The 18,384-nt window shown below is 52.3% G+C and overlaps 12 protein-coding genes across 12 annotated transcripts, besides 18 other annotated features; all 12 read left to right on the top strand.

The window, feature by feature from the left end:
* Positions 1–309: 309 nt before the first annotated feature.
* Positions 310–356: a microsatellite.
* A 29-nt stretch (positions 357–385) lies between these two features.
* Tco025E_04731 (GRAM domain containing protein) lies at positions 386–2,425 on the top strand (the record flags this gene model as incomplete). The annotated part of the gene is made up of 1 exon (XM_029371639.1): positions 386–2,425. The coding sequence occupies one exon, from the start codon at positions 386–388 to the stop codon at positions 2,423–2,425; it is 2,040 nt and encodes a 679-aa protein (XP_029228254.1).
* Positions 2,426–2,558: 133 nt separating this feature from the next.
* Positions 2,559–2,602: a sequence feature (A-rich).
* A 188-nt stretch (positions 2,603–2,790) lies between these two features.
* Positions 2,791–2,879: a microsatellite.
* Positions 2,880–3,324: 445 nt separating this feature from the next.
* Tco025E_04730 (uncharacterized protein) lies at positions 3,325–5,310 on the top strand (the record flags this gene model as incomplete). The annotated part of the gene is made up of 1 exon (XM_029371638.1): positions 3,325–5,310. One exon carries the CDS (start codon positions 3,325–3,327, stop codon positions 5,308–5,310), a length of 1,986 nt encoding a protein of 661 aa, XP_029228253.1.
* Positions 5,311–5,379: 69 nt separating this feature from the next.
* Positions 5,380–5,445: a microsatellite.
* Positions 5,446–5,691: 246 nt separating this feature from the next.
* Positions 5,692–5,749: a microsatellite.
* Positions 5,750–5,935: 186 nt separating this feature from the next.
* Positions 5,936–6,883, top strand: Tco025E_04729 (uncharacterized protein; the record flags this gene model as incomplete). The annotated part of the gene is made up of 1 exon (XM_029371637.1): positions 5,936–6,883. The coding sequence occupies one exon, from the start codon at positions 5,936–5,938 to the stop codon at positions 6,881–6,883; it is 948 nt and encodes a 315-aa protein (XP_029228252.1).
* A 21-nt stretch (positions 6,884–6,904) lies between these two features.
* Positions 6,905–6,948: a microsatellite.
* Positions 6,949–7,032: 84 nt separating this feature from the next.
* Positions 7,033–7,081: a microsatellite.
* A 397-nt stretch (positions 7,082–7,478) lies between these two features.
* Tco025E_04728 (SH3 domain protein) lies at positions 7,479–8,273 on the top strand (the record flags this gene model as incomplete). The annotated part of the gene is made up of 1 exon (XM_029371636.1): positions 7,479–8,273. One exon carries the CDS (start codon positions 7,479–7,481, stop codon positions 8,271–8,273), a length of 795 nt encoding a protein of 264 aa, XP_029228251.1.
* A 136-nt stretch (positions 8,274–8,409) lies between these two features.
* Positions 8,410–8,450: a sequence feature (A-rich).
* A 28-nt stretch (positions 8,451–8,478) lies between these two features.
* Positions 8,479–8,511: a microsatellite.
* Positions 8,512–8,636: 125 nt separating this feature from the next.
* Tco025E_04727 (uncharacterized protein) lies at positions 8,637–9,581 on the top strand (the record flags this gene model as incomplete). The annotated part of the gene is made up of 1 exon (XM_029371635.1): positions 8,637–9,581. One exon carries the CDS (start codon positions 8,637–8,639, stop codon positions 9,579–9,581), a length of 945 nt encoding a protein of 314 aa, XP_029228250.1.
* A 171-nt stretch (positions 9,582–9,752) lies between these two features.
* Positions 9,753–9,790: a sequence feature (A-rich).
* A 234-nt stretch (positions 9,791–10,024) lies between these two features.
* Positions 10,025–10,044: a microsatellite.
* Positions 10,045–10,133: 89 nt separating this feature from the next.
* On the top strand, positions 10,134–10,604 carry Tco025E_04726 (uncharacterized protein; the record flags this gene model as incomplete). The annotated part of the gene is made up of 1 exon (XM_029371634.1): positions 10,134–10,604. The coding sequence occupies one exon, from the start codon at positions 10,134–10,136 to the stop codon at positions 10,602–10,604; it is 471 nt and encodes a 156-aa protein (XP_029228249.1).
* Positions 10,605–10,734: 130 nt separating this feature from the next.
* Positions 10,735–11,280, top strand: Tco025E_04725 (uncharacterized protein; the record flags this gene model as incomplete). The annotated part of the gene is made up of 1 exon (XM_029371633.1): positions 10,735–11,280. One exon carries the CDS (start codon positions 10,735–10,737, stop codon positions 11,278–11,280), a length of 546 nt encoding a protein of 181 aa, XP_029228248.1.
* Positions 11,281–11,420: 140 nt separating this feature from the next.
* Positions 11,421–11,462: a sequence feature (A-rich).
* Positions 11,463–11,627: 165 nt separating this feature from the next.
* Positions 11,628–11,650: a microsatellite.
* A 228-nt stretch (positions 11,651–11,878) lies between these two features.
* Tco025E_04724 (uncharacterized protein) lies at positions 11,879–12,373 on the top strand (the record flags this gene model as incomplete). The annotated part of the gene is made up of 1 exon (XM_029371632.1): positions 11,879–12,373. One exon carries the CDS (start codon positions 11,879–11,881, stop codon positions 12,371–12,373), a length of 495 nt encoding a protein of 164 aa, XP_029228247.1.
* Positions 12,374–12,922: 549 nt separating this feature from the next.
* Positions 12,923–12,946: a microsatellite.
* A 19-nt stretch (positions 12,947–12,965) lies between these two features.
* Tco025E_04723 (uncharacterized protein) lies at positions 12,966–14,129 on the top strand (the record flags this gene model as incomplete). Its single annotated transcript, XM_029371631.1, has 1 exon — positions 12,966–14,129. The coding sequence occupies one exon, from the start codon at positions 12,966–12,968 to the stop codon at positions 14,127–14,129; it is 1,164 nt and encodes a 387-aa protein (XP_029228246.1).
* A 311-nt stretch (positions 14,130–14,440) lies between these two features.
* Positions 14,441–14,490: a microsatellite.
* Positions 14,491–15,116: 626 nt separating this feature from the next.
* Positions 15,117–15,139: a microsatellite.
* A 34-nt stretch (positions 15,140–15,173) lies between these two features.
* Positions 15,174–16,442, top strand: Tco025E_04722 (uncharacterized protein; the record flags this gene model as incomplete). The annotated part of the gene is made up of 1 exon (XM_029371630.1): positions 15,174–16,442. One exon carries the CDS (start codon positions 15,174–15,176, stop codon positions 16,440–16,442), a length of 1,269 nt encoding a protein of 422 aa, XP_029228245.1.
* A 152-nt stretch (positions 16,443–16,594) lies between these two features.
* Positions 16,595–16,629: a microsatellite.
* Positions 16,630–16,792: 163 nt separating this feature from the next.
* Tco025E_04721 (uncharacterized protein) lies at positions 16,793–17,269 on the top strand (the record flags this gene model as incomplete). The annotated part of the gene is made up of 1 exon (XM_029371629.1): positions 16,793–17,269. The coding sequence occupies one exon, from the start codon at positions 16,793–16,795 to the stop codon at positions 17,267–17,269; it is 477 nt and encodes a 158-aa protein (XP_029228244.1).
* Positions 17,270–17,611: 342 nt separating this feature from the next.
* Tco025E_04720 (uncharacterized protein) lies at positions 17,612–17,926 on the top strand (the record flags this gene model as incomplete). Its single annotated transcript, XM_029371628.1, has 1 exon — positions 17,612–17,926. One exon carries the CDS (start codon positions 17,612–17,614, stop codon positions 17,924–17,926), a length of 315 nt encoding a protein of 104 aa, XP_029228243.1.
* Positions 17,927–18,299: 373 nt separating this feature from the next.
* Positions 18,300–18,326: a microsatellite.
* Between the last annotated feature and the right edge of the window lie 58 nt (positions 18,327–18,384).

Genomic DNA, 18,384 nt, shown 5'->3' with positions numbered 1-18,384 from the left:
CGGGATGCATGACATCACTTTTGGCGGAATGGCGTATTGAGGTGATGCCTCAACGTGTGATGACGGTGTGCGTGGGTGTTGCGGTGACTGCCGCGCGCGGTTGCAAATAGTTGTAGAGTCCAGTGGACGTTGCTGTTGTGGTTGAGGCACGGCTTCACTCCGCTCCCGACCTCCCCACCTTGCTGGCACCCTCTTTATTGTGTCCTCTTGCTTAATGTTTAACTGCCCCCCCCCCCCACGTTCGCTGTAACCGTCCTCCCATTCTTCACCCTTATTATTTACTTCTGTGCTTCCCACTTGCGCAAGTGCATACACACATATATATATATATATATTCTTTTGTCTATTTACATATAGCTCACTATTTGCATTGCCCTGCACTCCGATGGACCGGTGGGTTGGGAGTGTCGAGACGGTCGCAGGCGGCGTGAGCGCCGTGGACGCCGCGGTTGAGGGGGTTGTGCAGGGGCTTTTGGGCGTCGCAGAGCAGTACGCGGCCGACGTGTCTCAGGTAGAGGCGGTGGGGAGGGCCATCAGCCACGGCGTTGCAAACTCTTCCGCCGCCCTCGTGAGCTGCCTCGCGGACCTCGCCACAATGAGCACGGCGATGAAGGACGCCATGGACGCCAACCCAGGAGAGGCGCACAGTCTACTGATGAATCTTTTTGGAGTTTTCGTCAAGCAGCTCACGATGTACTACAAGGAGAGCTTCGAAACTTTTAGGAGGGCCGAAGTGACGCTGCGCCAGCAGCAAATTCTCCGTTGGAATCAAAGAAGTGATATGGACAACAGCACTAGTACAAATAGCAATTTCACTCTTGTAACAGAGACACGGCCCTCGCTTGGCGTTGCGCCGCCTGTGGCTTCCGGTGCCCCTAAAGGGGCGACGAAGGAGTCCGCCGGGGGGAGGCAAAAAAAGGCGCATGATTCCAGTAATGACAACCCCGTCCTCCTCCCCAGTGAACCGAAGCAGCAGCAGCAGCAGCAGCAAGAGAATCTGAGGAAGGGGAAGAGTGACAAAGACACCGCCGATGAGTACGCGTTTGCCCCAAGGACTACCGCCGAAAATGAGGCGACGCAGAAGGAGGGTCAGGGAGATACTCACAAGCGAACACCACCTTCAACGAGGGAGGTAGTGGCTGTGCAGGAGCCAACGTACCTCCACGTGGTCTCAACGGTGGAGGACGCGCTCGGTCGCTTGGTGCTGTCTAGCAGGCCAAATGTTTTTAGTGCTCCCGAGTTGATTGAGCGTCAGTCACCGATAGCGTCGTATTACGTTAAACTCCCCGCCCCCGGCTCGTTGGGGTCGTTGCTGCTATCCAATTATATTGCGCTAGGGGATGACATGCAGGCAGACTTAATGTGTGACATTCTGCAAACCGATTGTGTGGAAGTGGAACCATTTGAGTCGCCTGCCGGCGAAATCTTTGTGGAGGATCCATTGGACCTGCGCGAATTGCCCCCTTGCGGTTGGCGTATGGGCTCCAGCGAGGATCATCAACAGATGCTATACACGCTTTATGTATTGATAATTCGTGGGGCAAAAATGTCACCCACCTTACTGATTCAGGAATCCCTCGTCATTAATTCAGAACGGGAAGAGGTAGTGCATGAGATCACCCCAGTTCCCGAGGCACCACAGATTGCCAAGGTGACAGTGCGTGGTTTTGACCCCTCTTCATCGCGGAGCGCCTCGCCCAGTAAAAGGTACAAGAGTGAGCGTCTATTGGCTATTGTAAATATTACCAAAAATACCTACGAGAGGAATGGGTTTGTAGAGGTTAAGAAAGAAGAAGTAAATGCGGTGGTGCAGCAGCTCCACACCCATGATCGGTTGACGCCGCGAGAGGAAGCGCTACTGACTAAGCGCAACGCCGCCGTGAACAAGACGGCGGCAGCGTTTCAAGGCACGGTGGAGCTGGCGTCACTTGAGCAGCCTGGAGAGCAGGAGGGATGGGGATTGAGCGACGTTGCGAAGGGGGCCGTGCGGGGGGCTGCTGCAGTTGTCTTGGCCCCTGTTTCTGTGGGAAAAGCTGTTGGGAACGCTGTGCTTGACGTTTCGGGTGTGACCGGTGCCATTAAACAGCAGATGGAAGGTGTTTTTCGCAAGTCCTTTCCAAACCTGGCCTCGGAAGACATCATTGAAACGTTCAATTGTGCCCTTGTGGACGAAGGCAACCCTTTACCAAAGCAGGGCTTCATGTTCATTACCCCACGTTGGCTTTGCTTCCAGGCTGGTCTCTTGAGTGCCAACTTTAGCTTGGAGTGGGATGAAATCAGGGACATTAAAAAGCAGCGAACGGCAAAGGTGCTAGAAAACGCCATTGCTATACACACGCACTTGGGCGGGACGTACTTTTTAACTTCCTTTCTCCAACGAGATCACGCGTATAGTGCCATGATGAAGCAGTGGCTGAGAAAGTAGCCCGCGTTTAGTGCTTCACTGTTCTGTTTCTTGTGTGAAACGGTTCAGTTTTTTTTATTTGGTTCTTTTCTTTCACTTGTGACTTTCTTGTTTTGATATCTTGATTTGATATTTTGTCTTGACGGCGGCGCGTCTTGTGCTTCCGTTTTTGTTTTTGCTTCTTTATTTGGCTGTTTGAGCTGCTGGAGGATGTTGCGGCGCCCCACTTGTGAAGGCGTCACTGCCTTCCCCCACATCTGTGTATATCCCATCTTCTTTGACCCCTTGTGGTTGCCGATTGCTCGTGTTCGCTTTGCCGCTGCTGCTGTTGTTGTTGTTGACGTTTTCCCTCCTCGCATGACCTCTGCTTGGAGTTTATGTAGTTTTCTGCCTCTGCCCCCTCCTCTACCTCTTCTTTGCCTTACCGAGTCTTCCACTCGCCTTTGCTCTCTCTCTCTCTGTCTCTCGCTGTCTCCCAACTTCCCCCTCAGGCAGCATATTTATATACACACCTACGGGTTTGTTATTTGTTTATTCACATCCGTAATAGTCAGTTCCACGGACTTCGAGGGACACCTTTTCTTGTGCGCTGTGTCTCCCCCCTCCTCTCTTCAGCCCACGCGTCTGCGGTTGTGACAGGCCGTGCGTGTGTGGGGGCGTGTGCAGCGCTGCCTGGAGGGAGGCAGTGAAGTAGAGGGCTAGGGAGGGCGATATAACACAGAGGCGTGGGCGAGTACTTGGGGGGAGGGGGATTTGCCTCTGCTGTCACTGCAAATATTGATTGCCCAGGACCCCCCCACCTCCGCTTTTTCCGATTCTAGCCGGCGCTCTACCATTCACGCCGAGATCGCCGGGTGGGAGCGGGGGACAAGAACGGAGGGGAGCAGGGCCCATCACGCACGCTTTCTTTGCCCCGGGCAATGTCGGATCATGTCGTTTACGGGAAGCCGCTTGTTGTGACGGAGGAGAGGCTGCGGGAGGCTCGGGAAAAGCAGGTGAAACAAAAGGCCCTAAAGGAGGCATTGGACAGGCAAATAGCACAAAGTAAGCGACACAGGCTCGATAATGACGCTCTTGGCAAGAAGGATAATGTGGTGCGGGGAGACGCAATTCGACAGCAGTATAAGTTCAGTTACAAGGATGGTCATGGTAAATTTATTCTGCAGAATGATGGCCCGGAGTTGCATGAGCATCCAACTCAAACAGTATTGAGTACATTTACTGTTAATAATGCAAATAACAATAACGCTGCGGCGCTGAACATAATCCCCGGGCACAGGAAACCATTGGATCTTCTTCCCAATAAGCGACCACCGTATCAGTCAAATTCCCTGCCGCCGAACTTTTCAATGAGCACTTCAGAAGCAAACCCCTTAGCGCCAAAACGAACCGAATACGACACCAACTCTCTTCCGTTGGATTTTGTGTATAATAGTAAAAAACAAGACGGTGGTTTGGTCAAAGCGTCACCGAAAGCACGAGAGTCATTTCCGTTGGGCGTGTCCCCTAAACGTAGTCCGAGGACTGTGGGGTTGATAACGGAAAGCAGCTATCAAACAAACTGCCTTCCACGTAACTTTAGCCTAGAGGATGTGAAGAGGCTGTTGCCAGAGGGTCAGGCCTCACCGCATCCATCGCCGCCGCAGCAGTCGTCGCCCCTTGCGAGTCCCGGACTTGCAAGACAAGTTACTGGTGTGGCTCCGCCTTCGTACTCTCGAGCAAATGCACCTGCGAAGCACCACGTTGGTTGCCTTCCTCCGTTGGAGGTCGCGGATGGGTTAGCCGGTCGGCGAAAATCTGGAGAACCCCCGCCGGCACTTGAACCTGTTGGTTCACCTCCACGTGAACTTTTAGGCGCCCCGGCCCTGAACGGGAAAAGCTCAGGGCGGCCAAAGTTGAAGCAGTTGTCGACGCCGCGACGACCTTCAAATGACGCGCGTGGGCGACCCTCGGCGGGTGGACTGGCACCTCGCAATGGTCAGGCGCGGGCAACCGAGAGGAAGGTGGAACAGCTGCAAAAAGAGTTGGAGTCCCGCGACTTCCAAATGGCAAGAATGCGAGAAAAGGAAAAGAATTGGGAGGAGCAGGTTAAACAGCTGAAAATAGAATTAAAGAGTGCCAGGAAAAAGGAGCGAGATTTGAATAAACTCGTGAAGGAAGGACCACGAAGGGCGGAGACGGCGCCTGACCAGCCTATCGTCTCCGCGCCTATGCTGGGATCTCCTGGACAACCTTTGAAGAAGGGCCTTGGAGCTCCGTTAGCTCTTGGACCGGGGCGAAGGCAAAAATTTGCGAAGAGTTGCATTTTTAATCAAGAAACATTCCGCCCCATCAGTGCACCGTCGGACGCTGTCTCAACCTCATTTGTTCCTCAGCAACAAAATATCGTGTCACTTATGCAGGACTCCTTTAAATGTGCCTCCGCCTTGACGCGAAAAACTGCCTTTGGCTTACCGGAAGAAAACGCCAACCGTCCTGTGCCCATAGAATACCATCATCTCCTGCAGTTTGTGAAGGAGCAGATCATCACGCAACAACAAGCGGATGCTTTGTGGCGGCTTTTTAGTAACGAGGATTCACCACTCACGCTTATTCACCGGCAGTCTTCAACTGTTAAGTTGTCAGGTGAGGTAGCGGTCAACAGCACTGACAGTTATTTGGTTCTTGAGAATAGGGCGAAGGCATTCAGCTCTGACGACAATGAAGAGAAGCGGAAACAAAATGAAGTGGAGGAAGACGAGGACGAGGACGAGGACGAGGAAGCAGATGTGGAAGAAGAAAATAAATTAGTTTGCAGCAATGGACACGTGCATGAGGAACTTGGGACAGAAGATGGCACTTTTGAGACATTTGCAGAACTTCACCTGGGAGAGTGTCCATCTCTGGATGAGACGGGTGAGGAATAAAAAAAAATGGAATTGGGTCCACTTCTATGTATCTGCCGTGTCTGAAAGTAGTCTTGTTTCTGTGGATTGGTGTGTGTGTGTGTGTGTGTGTCTGGGTGAGTGAGTGAGTGAGTGAGATGTGTGTGTGTGTGTGTGGCCTCGGCGCTGTTTCCGGAGGTTTATTTGAGCTGACATGTAGAGATTAATGATTGGGAGCGTAGTCTCTTTCCACACTTTTCTTGGTTGTTGTGGATGCTCTCTTTCTTCCCTCCACTCTTAGCTGTCTTCGCTGCATTCAGTATTTGTTTTTGCTCTTGTTGTGTGGATGTGCGACGCTTTTTTTTTTGCCTGTTTCTACTTACCTGATTCTGCATATGTACATAATACCTTCTTTTTGATCAGGTGTGCCTGGCTGTGTGCATGCGTGTATGTGTGTGTACGTGTGCGGGTGTGTGCGTGTAGTATAGACGATTCATTCATATTGTTTTATCTGTGGTGTTTGTGTGCATGCAACTGAGGATGAGTGATGGGCATTTACTTTGTTGTTTCATTTCCTTTTTTTTTCTGTTTTCCTTTTATTATTTGGTTATTGGTGGTGTTATTTCTTTGCCTCGCTGCCCCATTTTAGCGCATAGTGAGACGCCCAATGATTGTCAACGACGAGGAACGGAGCATCGACTTTAGCCAAAACCCGTCCGGCGAACTGGACGAGGCGGTGCTCACGCGGCTTCGTGACGCATTGATCAGCAATGACCACTACAGCAAACTTGTCTTTAACAACAATCGCCTAGACGAAGACGCGGTTGGCATTCTGGGGGCCATTCTGAAGGGACCTACCCCGATTGAGTCCCTGTGTCTTTCCTCGTGCCGGGTTCGCGACCTTGATTTCATCCACATCGCCAATGCGCTGTGCGTGAGGAAGACTCTGAAGCACCTCGATTTGTCCAAGAACCCCGATATCACCAGCGCGGCGGCACCGGATATCGCAAGAGTCATTCGGACCCTGCCGTCGCTGCGGGAGGTACTATTAATTGGAACAGGGCTCAAGCCGGCAAACTGCTCAAAGATCGTCGCCGCAGTGGAGCGAAATTCCTCGTTGAAAGTGCTGGTGCTGCCGTACACAGTAGGCTTCAGGGTCCTCGATAGGGTCCGAAACGTTCTTGAAGGGAGGAGCGACGCCAAAGTAGAGGATTTGGTGAAAGCGGACAAAGCCGTGAAAGCCGCGCCGTCGCTGGTGGAATCAGCGGGGACAGGTGCTCCGGATCCCACGCTTGGTCGTCGGAAAAAGTCTCCTTTGTCAGGGCTTCTCCTGCCTCCGATAGTTGCCTCTCAGTTAGAGGGACAGGGTTTCACATCCGAGCTATGTCACCCCTCCAACGCCTTACAGAGGATGGAGTTCCGTTGTTGGGCGGATCCGGCCATTAAAAATGCCGCCGTCCATCTGCATGTTCTTGACAAGCGTTGCAACCTCCTAGAAGCCCATCAGCAGGAGCTAAGAGAGCGAATTCGTGCGAAACGTGGTCTGGACGAAAAGAATCGCGCTGCAAAGAGGCAATCGCGGTATCGTGGCCGTGATGCCTCCGCGTCGCTCTAGTCGAAGAGGAAAAAAAGAAGGATACATATATATATATATATGTATACATGTATGTATATATATATGCCTTATAGCTGCTTTCATTATAGGCGCGTAGCATGTTCGTTTTGTGACGATAATGGGAATGCTCTGGGGCATGCTATTATTCTCTATTCCTTTGCGCTTGCTGTTGTTTTGGTTACTGCTGCTGTTGTTGTTTATAAAATGCTGGGGTATATATTCTTCTTTCTGTTTCCTTAGCTTGCCTTTGCGTTGCGTGGCGTTGCTTGTCTGTTGTATGTATATACTTGAGTCTCCCTTTCGCCACGTTTGTGTATTCCTTGGGTGCTGTGCGTGTACTCTATTGAGCCGTGTGTCATTGTTGACCGTGCTGGTGCGCGCTCGTGGACATCTTATTTTCATCATGCGGTTGTACGCGCGCGTGTCTGGGATTGGCTGCGGCCGTCGTTCATTTCAGTGATATAACCATCTTGTCTGCCACATGAGATGTGTGTTCTTTTACCTCCACTCTTTTCTTTCTTCGTCTGGCGTGTCTTGTGGGGGAGTGCTGGGGACAGAGCAGGCGCGTGTGCGTGTGTGTTGAAACTGTTTCTGGATGCGTTACTTTAGAGTGCTACACAACTTTGATGCGCAGGACGGCGTGGAACTTACCGTAAAGAAGGGAGAAGTTGTCTGCGCCGTTGATGCTGAGGTGCAGGAGGGGTGGATCAAGGTTGAGGTGCTTAGTGACGCGCGACGGCGCGGATTCGTCCCTTTTAATTACCTGCGCGAGATCGCACCGTCGGAGGTGCGGGGGCAGGAAGAGGAGGTCAGAAATGGAGGAAGCGGCCTGGCAGCAGCCCCCGCCTCGCGTCCGCTCTCCGCGAGTCCGAGGGAGGCATCCGCGACGTTCACTTCTGCCGCAATGGATTACGGCGATAGACTGCAGAACATGTACGGTGGTGGCGGCGCCTCGGCTCCGCGCCCAACGCCTCAGCAGGGCCTCTCTGTAGAATCCCCCACAAAACGTGGCAATGAGCCCGCAATGACGACGGTGGCAGTGACAGGGCCATTGCCGCCCTCTCCACGGGCGCCGCCGCTTTCACCCTCCAGTGTGGTTCCAGCGCCTGATCGGTCACTGCTTAGCAATCCAAATGCAATTATTGAGGCGTTTATGAAAAACGAACTTCATTTCAAGCAGCTTGTCCGGCAGCGTCAAGACGCCCTGGCGCAGATGCGGACAACAGTCGGGGAAGCCGTCGCCGATTTGGAAGCGTGCAGAGAGAAGAATGCCACACTGGCACGCAAGCTTCGTGACTTGGATCAATCCGTAGAGAAGGAGCGAGGGCGTTGGAAGGAGAGAATCTTGGAAGAAAAAACGTACATCAGTCGATCCATGTCTTCCGACTAGCTTGGCACTCCGCTGATCGAAATCCGCTTTGAGCAGCTTGTGAATAACTTGTGGAGAACGCAGAAGATAGAGCGGTCCGGGGAAAATAGAGACGTGTAGAGATGGCTTCCTTTCCAAGTGGCTAAATCGCAGCATATTTTGCTTTTGTTTTGTTTCTATGTCTTGTTTTACTTTTTGGGCATCCCTGTAGGTGTGTATGTGTGTGTTTTTATTTTTTTATTTTTATTTTTATTTTTTTGCCTTCTCATGCAGGCGTAAAATTTCTTTATCTCCTTATTTTTTTTATATACATATGCCGCTCATCACCACCTTCGATGATGACTTCTCTGTGCTTTGGATTGCCAGGGGAACTAGGCCGAGGGAATGAAGGAGCGGAACATCTCTAGGTTCAGTGCGGCCCCCGCTGTTACGGTGTACGGCAGCCTTCTCTTAAATATAGTTAGCAGTGTCGGTGTGATTATTATCAATAAACGCCTCGTTTACATTGAGGCCGGATTTCGTTTCGGCACCCTCCTCACAGTGATTCATTTTATAGTCTCGTTCCTGGGATGCCTCTTTTTTGCCCGGCTGCACTGTTTTGAGGTGAGGCCCATCCCACTATCCAAGGTCCTGCCTATCAGTCTGGCATTTTGCGGGTACGTGGTGTTCAACAATCTCTCGCTCCTCACAAACACGGTGAGCGTGTATCAGACCTCGAAGATTCTCTGCACGCCTTTGATCCTCTGGATTGAGTTCGCCGTTTACCACCGGCGTGAGAGCAGACGGACGCTGCTATCCCTAGTTCCCATCTGTGTGGGGGTGGCAGTCACGGTCTACACAGACACAAAACTGAACCTCATGGGAACTTTCTGGGCCGTGTTGGCAGTTTTCTCCAACTCATTGTATACAATATGGGGAAAGACAAAGCAGTTGGAATTGGGCGTAACTCCCATGCAATTGTTGGTCTATCAGGCCCCGCTTAGCGCTTTGATACTGATTTTTTCTCTTCCCATTGACGGCCTTGGAGAGCTCTTTTCGTATGAAGTGACCTTCACGACAGTTTGGACGATTGCTCTTTCATGCCTCTTCGCGTTTGGTGTGAACTTTTCATTTTTTTTCTTTGTGGGTCAGACCTCCCCTCTGACTATGAACGTTGTGGGATATTTTAAGACTGCGTTGGTCTTTGTGGGTGGCTTCATATTTTTCTCCTCGGAGACCAACGGGAAAACGATTGCTGGGGTTGTTTGTACCCTCGTAGGACTGGCGCTTTATACCCACTCCAAGTTGCAGGCGATACCGTTCCCACCACCTTCGAAGGAGGCCGTTTGAGACGCAGCGAGCTACTGGTGCGGGAGGGGGGATTGGAACATGACCGCTAAGCCAAGACGAGAAAGCCGTGTGTCTAGTTGTAGAGCTAGAGATACAAGCAAAATATGATAGGTGTTACACGTATTGTCCCATATTTTGTGTATATTTTTAACTATATATTGTTCAGCAGAATTTTTTATGTTTGTTGTTGTTGTTTTTTTTCTTTGTTTGCTTTACTCCATTGGTTTAGTGCGGAGCATTGTTTAGTTATCGATCTTTGCCTGCATGTGTGCATTACTTAGCCGATGATGCGTAGTTTCTGATTGCTAGGGCGCTCCCGTGTAGAGCGTTTTTCTTATTGATTTATTATTGTTGTTGCTGCCTCATTTATCATGACCTTTTTTCTTCCCTTTTCCTTCGGGGGGCTGTTCGCTTATCTCCTCGTTTTTCCCTATTGTGTGTGGATGTATATATATATATATATTGTTGCTGTTTATTTTTCTCTGTCGGGCAGACAATCCAACACATACATGCGTGCGCTCCTGCGTCCGCATCGGCTGACGTCTCAAGCGCATGGTTGGACTGCTGAAGGAGAGCAGCGCAGAGCTGGAGGGGTTTGCCGTCTCCGCAATACACACCGTACTGCTGCTCTGGTGCGGGAGAGCGGACGAGGCTGCAATGAAGCACGGAAGTTACTTTGAGGTGCTCCGTCACTCACTGCTTCTTCACCTGCTACACACACTTGATAGTTTGTGTGTATCTGCTTTGGGAGGCGGTGAACAGTCCGAAAGCGTGCTGAGGCTGCGGCTTCTCCTTTGGGTTTCGTTGAAGGAGCTGTGCTTGGAAGCTGTCGACGGCGGTGATGAACCCCACAGGCCGTGGAGGAGTGGGGTGCTGCAAGAAAGCAAGGCTGTAGAGAGACGCTTGGCGTGTGAGACATTTTTGGGCATGGCGGGCGCCGTATATCAGCAGCACGTGGGGTATCGCGTCGTGGCTTGCGACGGAGTTTCTTCTTCCGCATTGCCGCTATTGAAAGGAAAATGATATTTGGGGGCCTCTGGAGAACGCTCGCACGCATCCGTTTATTTCCTGGGCCGCGCTGACCCTCCGTGAGACTGACACCGGCGGAGGTCTCCAATGGACCCTTTCGCCTCTGAGGCGACGGGTTGTAGAAATGCTCGTTTTGCTTGGGGTTGATGCCGTGTTCGCTGAAGCGCACACAGAGTTGTTTACAGACGCGTATCTGCGCAGTCTTGTTGCGGCGGGGAGTGAATTGTCCGCCCCTGGGATTTTTATGGAGTTGGCGAGCAGTATTCGGAGCGGTTTGATCCGCGGCGATCGCTTGTACCACAGTGATCTCTGTGTTCTCTTGGAGGCCTTGCGTCGCCACCTGTTCCTGAACCCTGATGAGGAGCATGTGCGGCGTGTGCCGACCGTCATTGACGTCCTGTTAAGCACGGCGTCCCCGTCGTCTGGTGAGACGGAGGCCATGCGTGGCGTGGAAGCAGCCTGCGCATGGTTTGACTTGCTTGGCCTTCAGGAAGACTACCGCCGTGTCCTTGTGGAGGGCGCCATTGATGGTGAAGTGCTGCGCTCCGGTCTGTCGCCGCATGAGGTGCAGCAAATGGGCGTCCACAACGAGGCGGACGCCGCTGCATTGCTGCGGCTTTTGAATGCACGCCCGAGTCGCAGGGCAATGCCTGGTGGCGCACGCACATAAATTTTTGCCTGCACATATTCCCTTCGCTCTCTTGTTTTTGTTTTCTCCCTCTCTCTTGCTCACTTTATCGTGTGTGCCGTGATGCAAACATGCCCCCGATGCTGCAGCATCTCTCATATCACCCAAACGCTGCGTGCATGCCTTTTTCTTTTCTCTTTTTCCTTCTTTTTTTTTGCTTTTTTATGTGTGTGTAGTTGTTACTGTCTGTAACCTGCCACGGAGCATCCGCGCCATCGGCAAAAGGAAAGCCACAACTAACACGAAAGCCCCAATGGTGTGAATCGGCGCACTCCCCAATCCGAAGGATTAGCAGTATTTATTGATAGCAACGAAGCAAAGAAGGGGTGAAAAAAAACAAAAACAAAAAAAACCTACACTCACACCCACAAACAAGAAGAAGGGACGTGGGAGTGGCCAGGAAGGCAAGGAGCAGAAGAGGGTGGAACATCACAAGGGTGATCAATCAGTAAAGTAAAACGGCAACCTGCACACCCTGGAGACGATAACAGGAGGGGGCAGGCAGCAGGGCGCGGGGAGCGGAAGGGAAATCGCGGAGCCTCCCATTACCTCAAGCAGGGATCCCAGGGGGGCCGGAGCCATGGAAAATGGCTCTCAAAGCTACACCTGCGTAGTTACAGAGGCAAATTCGGTAGACGATCACCACGTCGATTGTGGCTTCCTTGACTGGAGCGACTCCGATGATGAGTTGTTTCTCGCCTCCTGCGTTGAGGAGTGCCTGCTGACGCCGTTCTCGTGTTTCACCGAGAAGGATTTGCCGGGCGTCCTCGATGCTCCCGCTTCGCGCGGCGGCTCCGCGTGTGCGAGCCCTGAGGACGCGCCTCCGAAGGAGCTGCGGCTGGAAGGCCCCGGGGTCTTGCGGGGAGTTCGTATTCCCTCGCCAAGGCAGAAAAAGGAGGCACGCACATGCCGGGGGAAAGAGAGCGGCAAGGCGAAGAACGCCCCACTGGAGCCCAAAAAGAAAGAGAAGCCGACCAAGTCGTCGGCTAATCAACCTCGTCGTGTGCGCATCAACAGAGGTATGAAGGCTCTTTCACCGGAGGACCTCCTAGACGATGACGACTATCGTCGCTAGTCGTTGGTGGCCTCCGAAGTGTGTGGGGTGTGTGCTGGTAATGGGGGCGGAGGAAGTTCCGCCACCGCTCCCTGCCCTGGGCTGAGGGGCGTGTGAGAGATGTGATGCTCGGATGCGTTCTCACCCAACTGGGCGTAATGCGCCCAATTTAGTTGCGAACAAGTAAGCGAACTTCACTCCCGCCCGTTTGTTATATTATCTTTATGAGGAACTCCACCATTGCTAAGCAAATGCGAGCAACAAGAAGAAGTGGGACAAAACTAATAATAACAACGAGAACAGGACGACATGCTCTGCCAAAACTCGCCATTTATTTATTTGTAGTCTTGTGTTTTTCGTTTGTCTACATCTCCTTGTTTTTCTCCTTCACTTTTTCCCATTCACTGAAGTTGTTTCTTCTTGCCCTCATTTTTTATTCATCTTTCTCTCTGCTTTGTCTTGCCGGATCTGGGTGGCCTTCTCCGGGGGCCAAATCGACTGTCGGCGGTGTGATCATCCGCGGCAACAAGAAAAAGAATTCTGGCATATTAGGGGGTAGTCGAAGCGAAAATATACAATATATATATATATTATTTTAATTATTATTCTGCAAATGGCGCGTTTGGACAGTTATGCACTCGGTCTTCTTTTTGCTGCTTCAGCGTTGCTGTTCGCCACCGCTCATGCAAGCGATGAGCTCCTGACACCAATGTGTAGTGAGGTCATCGGCTTCGCTGGGGAATACAATGACCGCATTCTTGTTGGGGTGCCAGTGTCTCCGGCGGCGAAGGAGGCCATTGTTCTCATTGTACGGGCCTTCCCGTTGAACTTGGGTGAGCTCTCGCAGCGGTGGATACAGCTGAACGCCACATACCGCCTGCGTGAGGGGGCCGTGGTCTCTCTGCAGTCCAACAACGATGGCATCGTCGTGATTCCAAACGTGGAGGCTGGCACAAACATTGAGGTCAGAGTCAAGCGTGTGCGGAGGGACGGCCCAGTTCCGTTCCGTTTCTGGAGCTTCCACGCCAATCGTCCGTCGTGCCAGATTGACGTGTCACCGACCAATTCGTTTTTGGCCCCGATTCCGCTTCGTCTTTCGGAGGTGGCTGCTCCCGTGGGGGTGTACTTCAAGTCTGTCGCGCCGCCGGGGTCCAAGGGATTTATAGTGGAGGCCACCTTTGGCTTTTTCATGTTGTCTGCGGCGAAGTATGTCGTAATGACGTCGCCGACAAATACTTACGGGGTAACGCGCAGTAGTGGCGAGGTGGTCCCGTGGAGCGAGGGCGTCGTCTACCTGATGCTTACCCCGCCAACCACCACGGAAACCTCGCAGATGCTGCAGGTGAGGATCGTGTGGGTCGATGACCTCATTGCTGCTGGCGGTAAAAGCGGGGGTGTGGCCTCCACACAGCCGCCGGGTAAAAAGGCGGGGGAGGGCGCGACGCCTTTGCCTTCGCCGGAGACGCCGTCAACGGGTGCGGGCAAAGATAACTCTCCAAGTCGATCCGACGCCGGCAATAAGAAAGGATGGTCTGTGTCAACTTTGATTTTCGTGCTGCTCTTCTCTTTAGCGGTGTACATGTTCGTCATGTCAGTCGTCAACTACAGGCTGAAGGGTGCCACAGAATTCCCAGAGATGATTCCTTTTGTGGGGGTTTTTCGGTCCTGTGGGGAGTACGTGTCGCTAGCGAAGGATGCAGTCCTCCAGAGTGGAGGGGGCCAGCGTGGTGGGTACTCTGACTTGGCACGCGAGGGGGTGAGCACGGACCACATATAAAATTGGGACAAGGGAGAAAACTCCTCGCCCCTTTCACTCCCTTCAACGAAGGGGGTGAAAAAAAGGAAAAGAAAACGGCGGTGGTGTGTGTGTGTAGGGAAGTGGACGACAAATCACAAGGTGGGGGTTTTTACCGCTATTTCAGGCTCCTCCTCCTTCTCCTAAGGGGAGGTGAATAGCTTGTAAGCAGACAAGAAAGCACATTTCTATGCATTTATCTAGGGGCGTGAAGGCAGTGCAGTGGATGTGACTTAACTTCACTTATTGTTCTTGCTGATTTGTCTTCTGTAGTGCGTTTTTCTGCTTCTGAGGTGTCAGTGCGCCTGCGTCTGTGTGCATGTGCGTGTGTGGGGAGTGTGTGGTTGACTTTTCTTGGCAGCTTTTGGAAATCATCTTGCGATCAGGAGAGGCCGAGTAAATGATATTGGGTCGCTCGTTTTCTGTCCGCGTCTCTTTACTGCTTACTCGCTTCTGCTTTTCAGCGATGCCGCGTTGGGGAGGCTGCGTGAATGCAGTGTTTTTCTTTTTCTTTTTTATGTGTCCTCCCAATCTAACCCCACACTATCGTCACGAATACTCTCCACGTGGAGTGGAAGCAGACGACTGCGGGGGCACGACAGTCTACCAATTCGTGGCCTCTCCACAGGAGCGCGGCTACCACGGCGTGTGCTTCATGTAGTAATTGTTTCCCGTTTGCAGGTTTGGGAAAAATTGCGTTCGAGCTGTAATGTTGGGTGCTATGAGACAAACTATTTAGCTCCTATTGTTTTCCTTTCTGGAGAAATGAAGCACGAGGCCTCATGCAGGTGTCTATTCGCCTCTTCTGCAAGGGCCGTTTGGGGCTTGCACTTTCATTGCTTTATTTTCCTTCTATTTATAGTGCCCTTCCGCCTCGTAGTGCTGCCACGTGCCGTGGTGAGAGATTACAGCCGCCTTAGCGTGAGAGGAAACGTGGGTCCCCAAGTCGTGGTAGAGACAGGAGGGAGGAAGAAAGAAAAAAAAAAAAAAAACTTTCTTCCCTCTGGGGAGCTCACAGGCGAACTGATGAGCAAACTTCTTGCTGTGCTGCGTAATGGGCCCGCATGTTTTCCAGTCACGCTAGCGCAGCAGCGTCGGTGGGTAACACGGCTGTACACCTCTTACTACCCCGGTGTGTTGTATCCTAACCAGCTCGTGCAGCACAAACAGCGCCTACCACCGGATGTGACTCTTGGCACCGCGCTTAAAACGACGCCCCAAACAAGACACGAGGAACCCGTAAAGGAAATAGACACCGACAATGAAAATGAAACACGCGGTGTTTCATGGACCGACGCCAGTAGTACTGACCTAATGCATACACACAAGGCAGGGCGACAGAAGAGTTTGCCTGCCGCAACCGAGCGGCCGTACGTGCCGCTTGGTGAAGTGGCCAAGTTGGAGCTGCAGGGAGATTATTACATGGAGGGGGGCCTCTTCCAGGAGGCGTTGGAGCATTACGGTGTGGTCGCCAAGGCCTACTCGATTGCCTACCCCGAGAATCATTCACAGCGTATTGGCATCCTCTTGAAGCTTGCTGGTGCCTTCCGCCACGTCGGTCGAATGGATAGCAGTAAGGCGAACATTGAAAATGCTTTGCGAATGCTGGATGCATCGAGTCGGCCGTCACTTGAACTTATCTGTGAGGCCTTGTTGGAACTGGGCTTGACGCGAGAGGCGCTGGGCATGAGGCAGGAGGGCGCAGAGGCCTACGAGGAGGCCGTGGAGGTGATGAACCTCTTTCACAACTGGGGCGAATCGCATCGGATGTTGCGCCTGCTGCCGCGCCTGGGTCGTCGCTTTAACCTCAACTTTGAGGAAAAATTTGTCTACTTCAGTCCGTTTGACTACGACCGCACCTTCGCCATCGCGGACCAGTGTATGGAGCGTGCGGAGCGCGTTCATCGCGAGGCTGGAAACCGCGAAGGCGTCATCCGGGTGCTGCAGCGGAGAAAGGAAATGATTGACAAGAAGTTCTTCAACCTTCGCGACTTCGCCGGGCGCATACACACTATGCGGGGGCACTGGATGCGGCGCGCGCAGCACCTGACAAACGCCCCCACACCGGATGAACTGCTGCGGTACACCCCAACCATCCACCAAGTGCATCGAGACTTCAAGTACGAACTCACGGCCCCAATTGGCCGTGAAAAGGACGTCATGCCCGGCGTCAACCGTGTAGTGCTCGACATGGGCAACCCGTACCGCCGACGCGGGCGACTGTCGAACAAAATGTTGCGCGATGCCGATCACAACTTCGCCAAGTACGTCCGCCGAGAGGAGTACAACGCGTGAGAAACGAATTGTCCGCGGAGAGAAGTAGTAGCCGTTGAAGACGGCGGGAAGGAGATGCGAGCCACAAAAAGCAAAAAAAAAAAAGAGTGTGTTGTGTGTGGGTTCATTTGCAGCAGCTGCAGTGAAAGATAAAAACTCAGCTTACACCTGCCGTTTTTGTTGTTGTTGTTGTTGTTGTGTGTTTTGTGGGTTCATGTATGGCTTCCTCATGCGCTTCTGCCTCACGCTGTTATTGTTTTTTGCTTTGCCTTCCTTCTGTGTTTGTGCCTTGTCCTCCTTTCATTTCCCATCATCTCTAGTTGTGCCGACGGCGGGTTCGAACACCGGCGCCGGCGTAGTAGCGGATCTTCATGTCGAATCCAACCCCACCGCACTATGTGCGCTTGAGGCGGCACAACCTGACCATCTTTCTTCACTGTGACGTGAACCACGACACCGTTCAGGCGATTAAGGAGCGCTATGAAAAATTGACTGCCCGGACCTTCTACACCGTTAGACTCTACCTTGGCCGGCAGAACCTGGACGACTTCTCCACGCTTTTCAACTGTGGTATTGAGCGCGAGGGCGCCGAGCTGACGGTGGTGCATTCGAAGGCGGCCAAGATGGACGGCACTGGTGAGTATATTTGGGAAGACTTGGAAGAAGCCACACGGCCTCCACCGCCGCCGCAGGAGGAGGTAAAGGAGACGCAAGAGGGAGGGGTCGTTTCCGAGTCTAGAGAAGGTGGCGATCCAGTGGGGGAGGGCGGCAGTGACTTGCTCCTGGCGCGTCCTGAGGAGAGGAACCAAACGTCCGCCGAGCCCAACGTAGGCTTCGTTGGAGTCTAACTATCCCTCTGTTGCGTGCGTGGTGCCAATGCTGGGTGGCACTAAGGCGCAAGGATTAATTGAAGAAGAGAGGGAAGCGAAGAAGAACAATAATACGAGGGGAAAAAAAGAGACTTTTGGGTCTGACGATGTACACGAAATTCATTTTAGTCGAGTCTCTGAAGTGTGCTTACGGGGTTACCTTGGATGCACCCACACACCCATACACACAAAGCCCTCTTTTTTTGATGAATCTCATTTGTCAGGTTCTGCACCCACGCTTTCTTTTGTTGCTATACAAAGGCTGCCCGCCCTTCTTCTTTTTGAAATGTTATTAGCCGTGGCGTTAAAGAAGGCCAAGCAATGACCATGCAGACGGACGTATTGTGCGAGGCTCTGCTTCACGCGCAGTACGGGAGGAGAGATAGGCCATGCCTCGCAGATTTTCCGGCGTCGGTGTCCAGAAAAGATGTGGAGGAAGTTTATTTGCAGTTTATCGCGAGCGAAGAGGCCCAAGCAGGTCAAAATCTCATACTTGGAGATTTGGAAATTATTGGGTATGACAATGCCCCTCTGCTCACGGTGGCCGGTGATTCCATTGCAGCAGGGCTGGTTTTGGCTGAAATGCTCTCAGAAGGGACTCTCCCCGCCTTATTACCAAGGAATGGTGGTTGCTAATCATGTTCCAGGTGACAATGCACTGCTGCGAGGTTGCTGTCACAGGCGTTTGCGGGTGACATATGTCACCTAAGAAGGGCAGTGGGGAGGCCGCATGACGAGTGTGAGTCTACTTCTCCTTCCTCACCTCTTTGCCTTATGGATTTCCTATTTCTACTCTTGTCCTTGGAACCACGTCACGAGTGCTGGTAGTGGTGGGGCTCAGAGTGTCTGCTGCTGGTAAAAATGAATCATCAGAGTGTTTCTTGTGCAATGGGCGCGCGAGGTCATGGCGACGGATGCTTTGCCTTTGTGCAACTTGGGGTAACCGGACAAGATGCCTTGGACGTGTACATGCGAAGTGAAGCGTTGTTGAAAACCGGGTAGGAAACGGTATATATATATATATATATATATATATCTGTTGTGTGTGGTGGGGGGGTTGGTCGTCGCATTGTGTGTGTAAGAGTATAGTGCGT

This window comes from Trypanosoma conorhini (assembly GCF_003719485.1).
Source record: "Trypanosoma conorhini strain 025E chromosome Unknown Tco_14.4_contig_00251, whole genome shotgun sequence".
NCBI classification, from domain to species: Eukaryota; Euglenozoa; class Kinetoplastea; order Trypanosomatida; family Trypanosomatidae; genus Trypanosoma; species Trypanosoma conorhini.
Note: the sequence above shows the minus strand (reverse complement) of the source record. Positions and strands in the feature narration are given on the sequence as shown.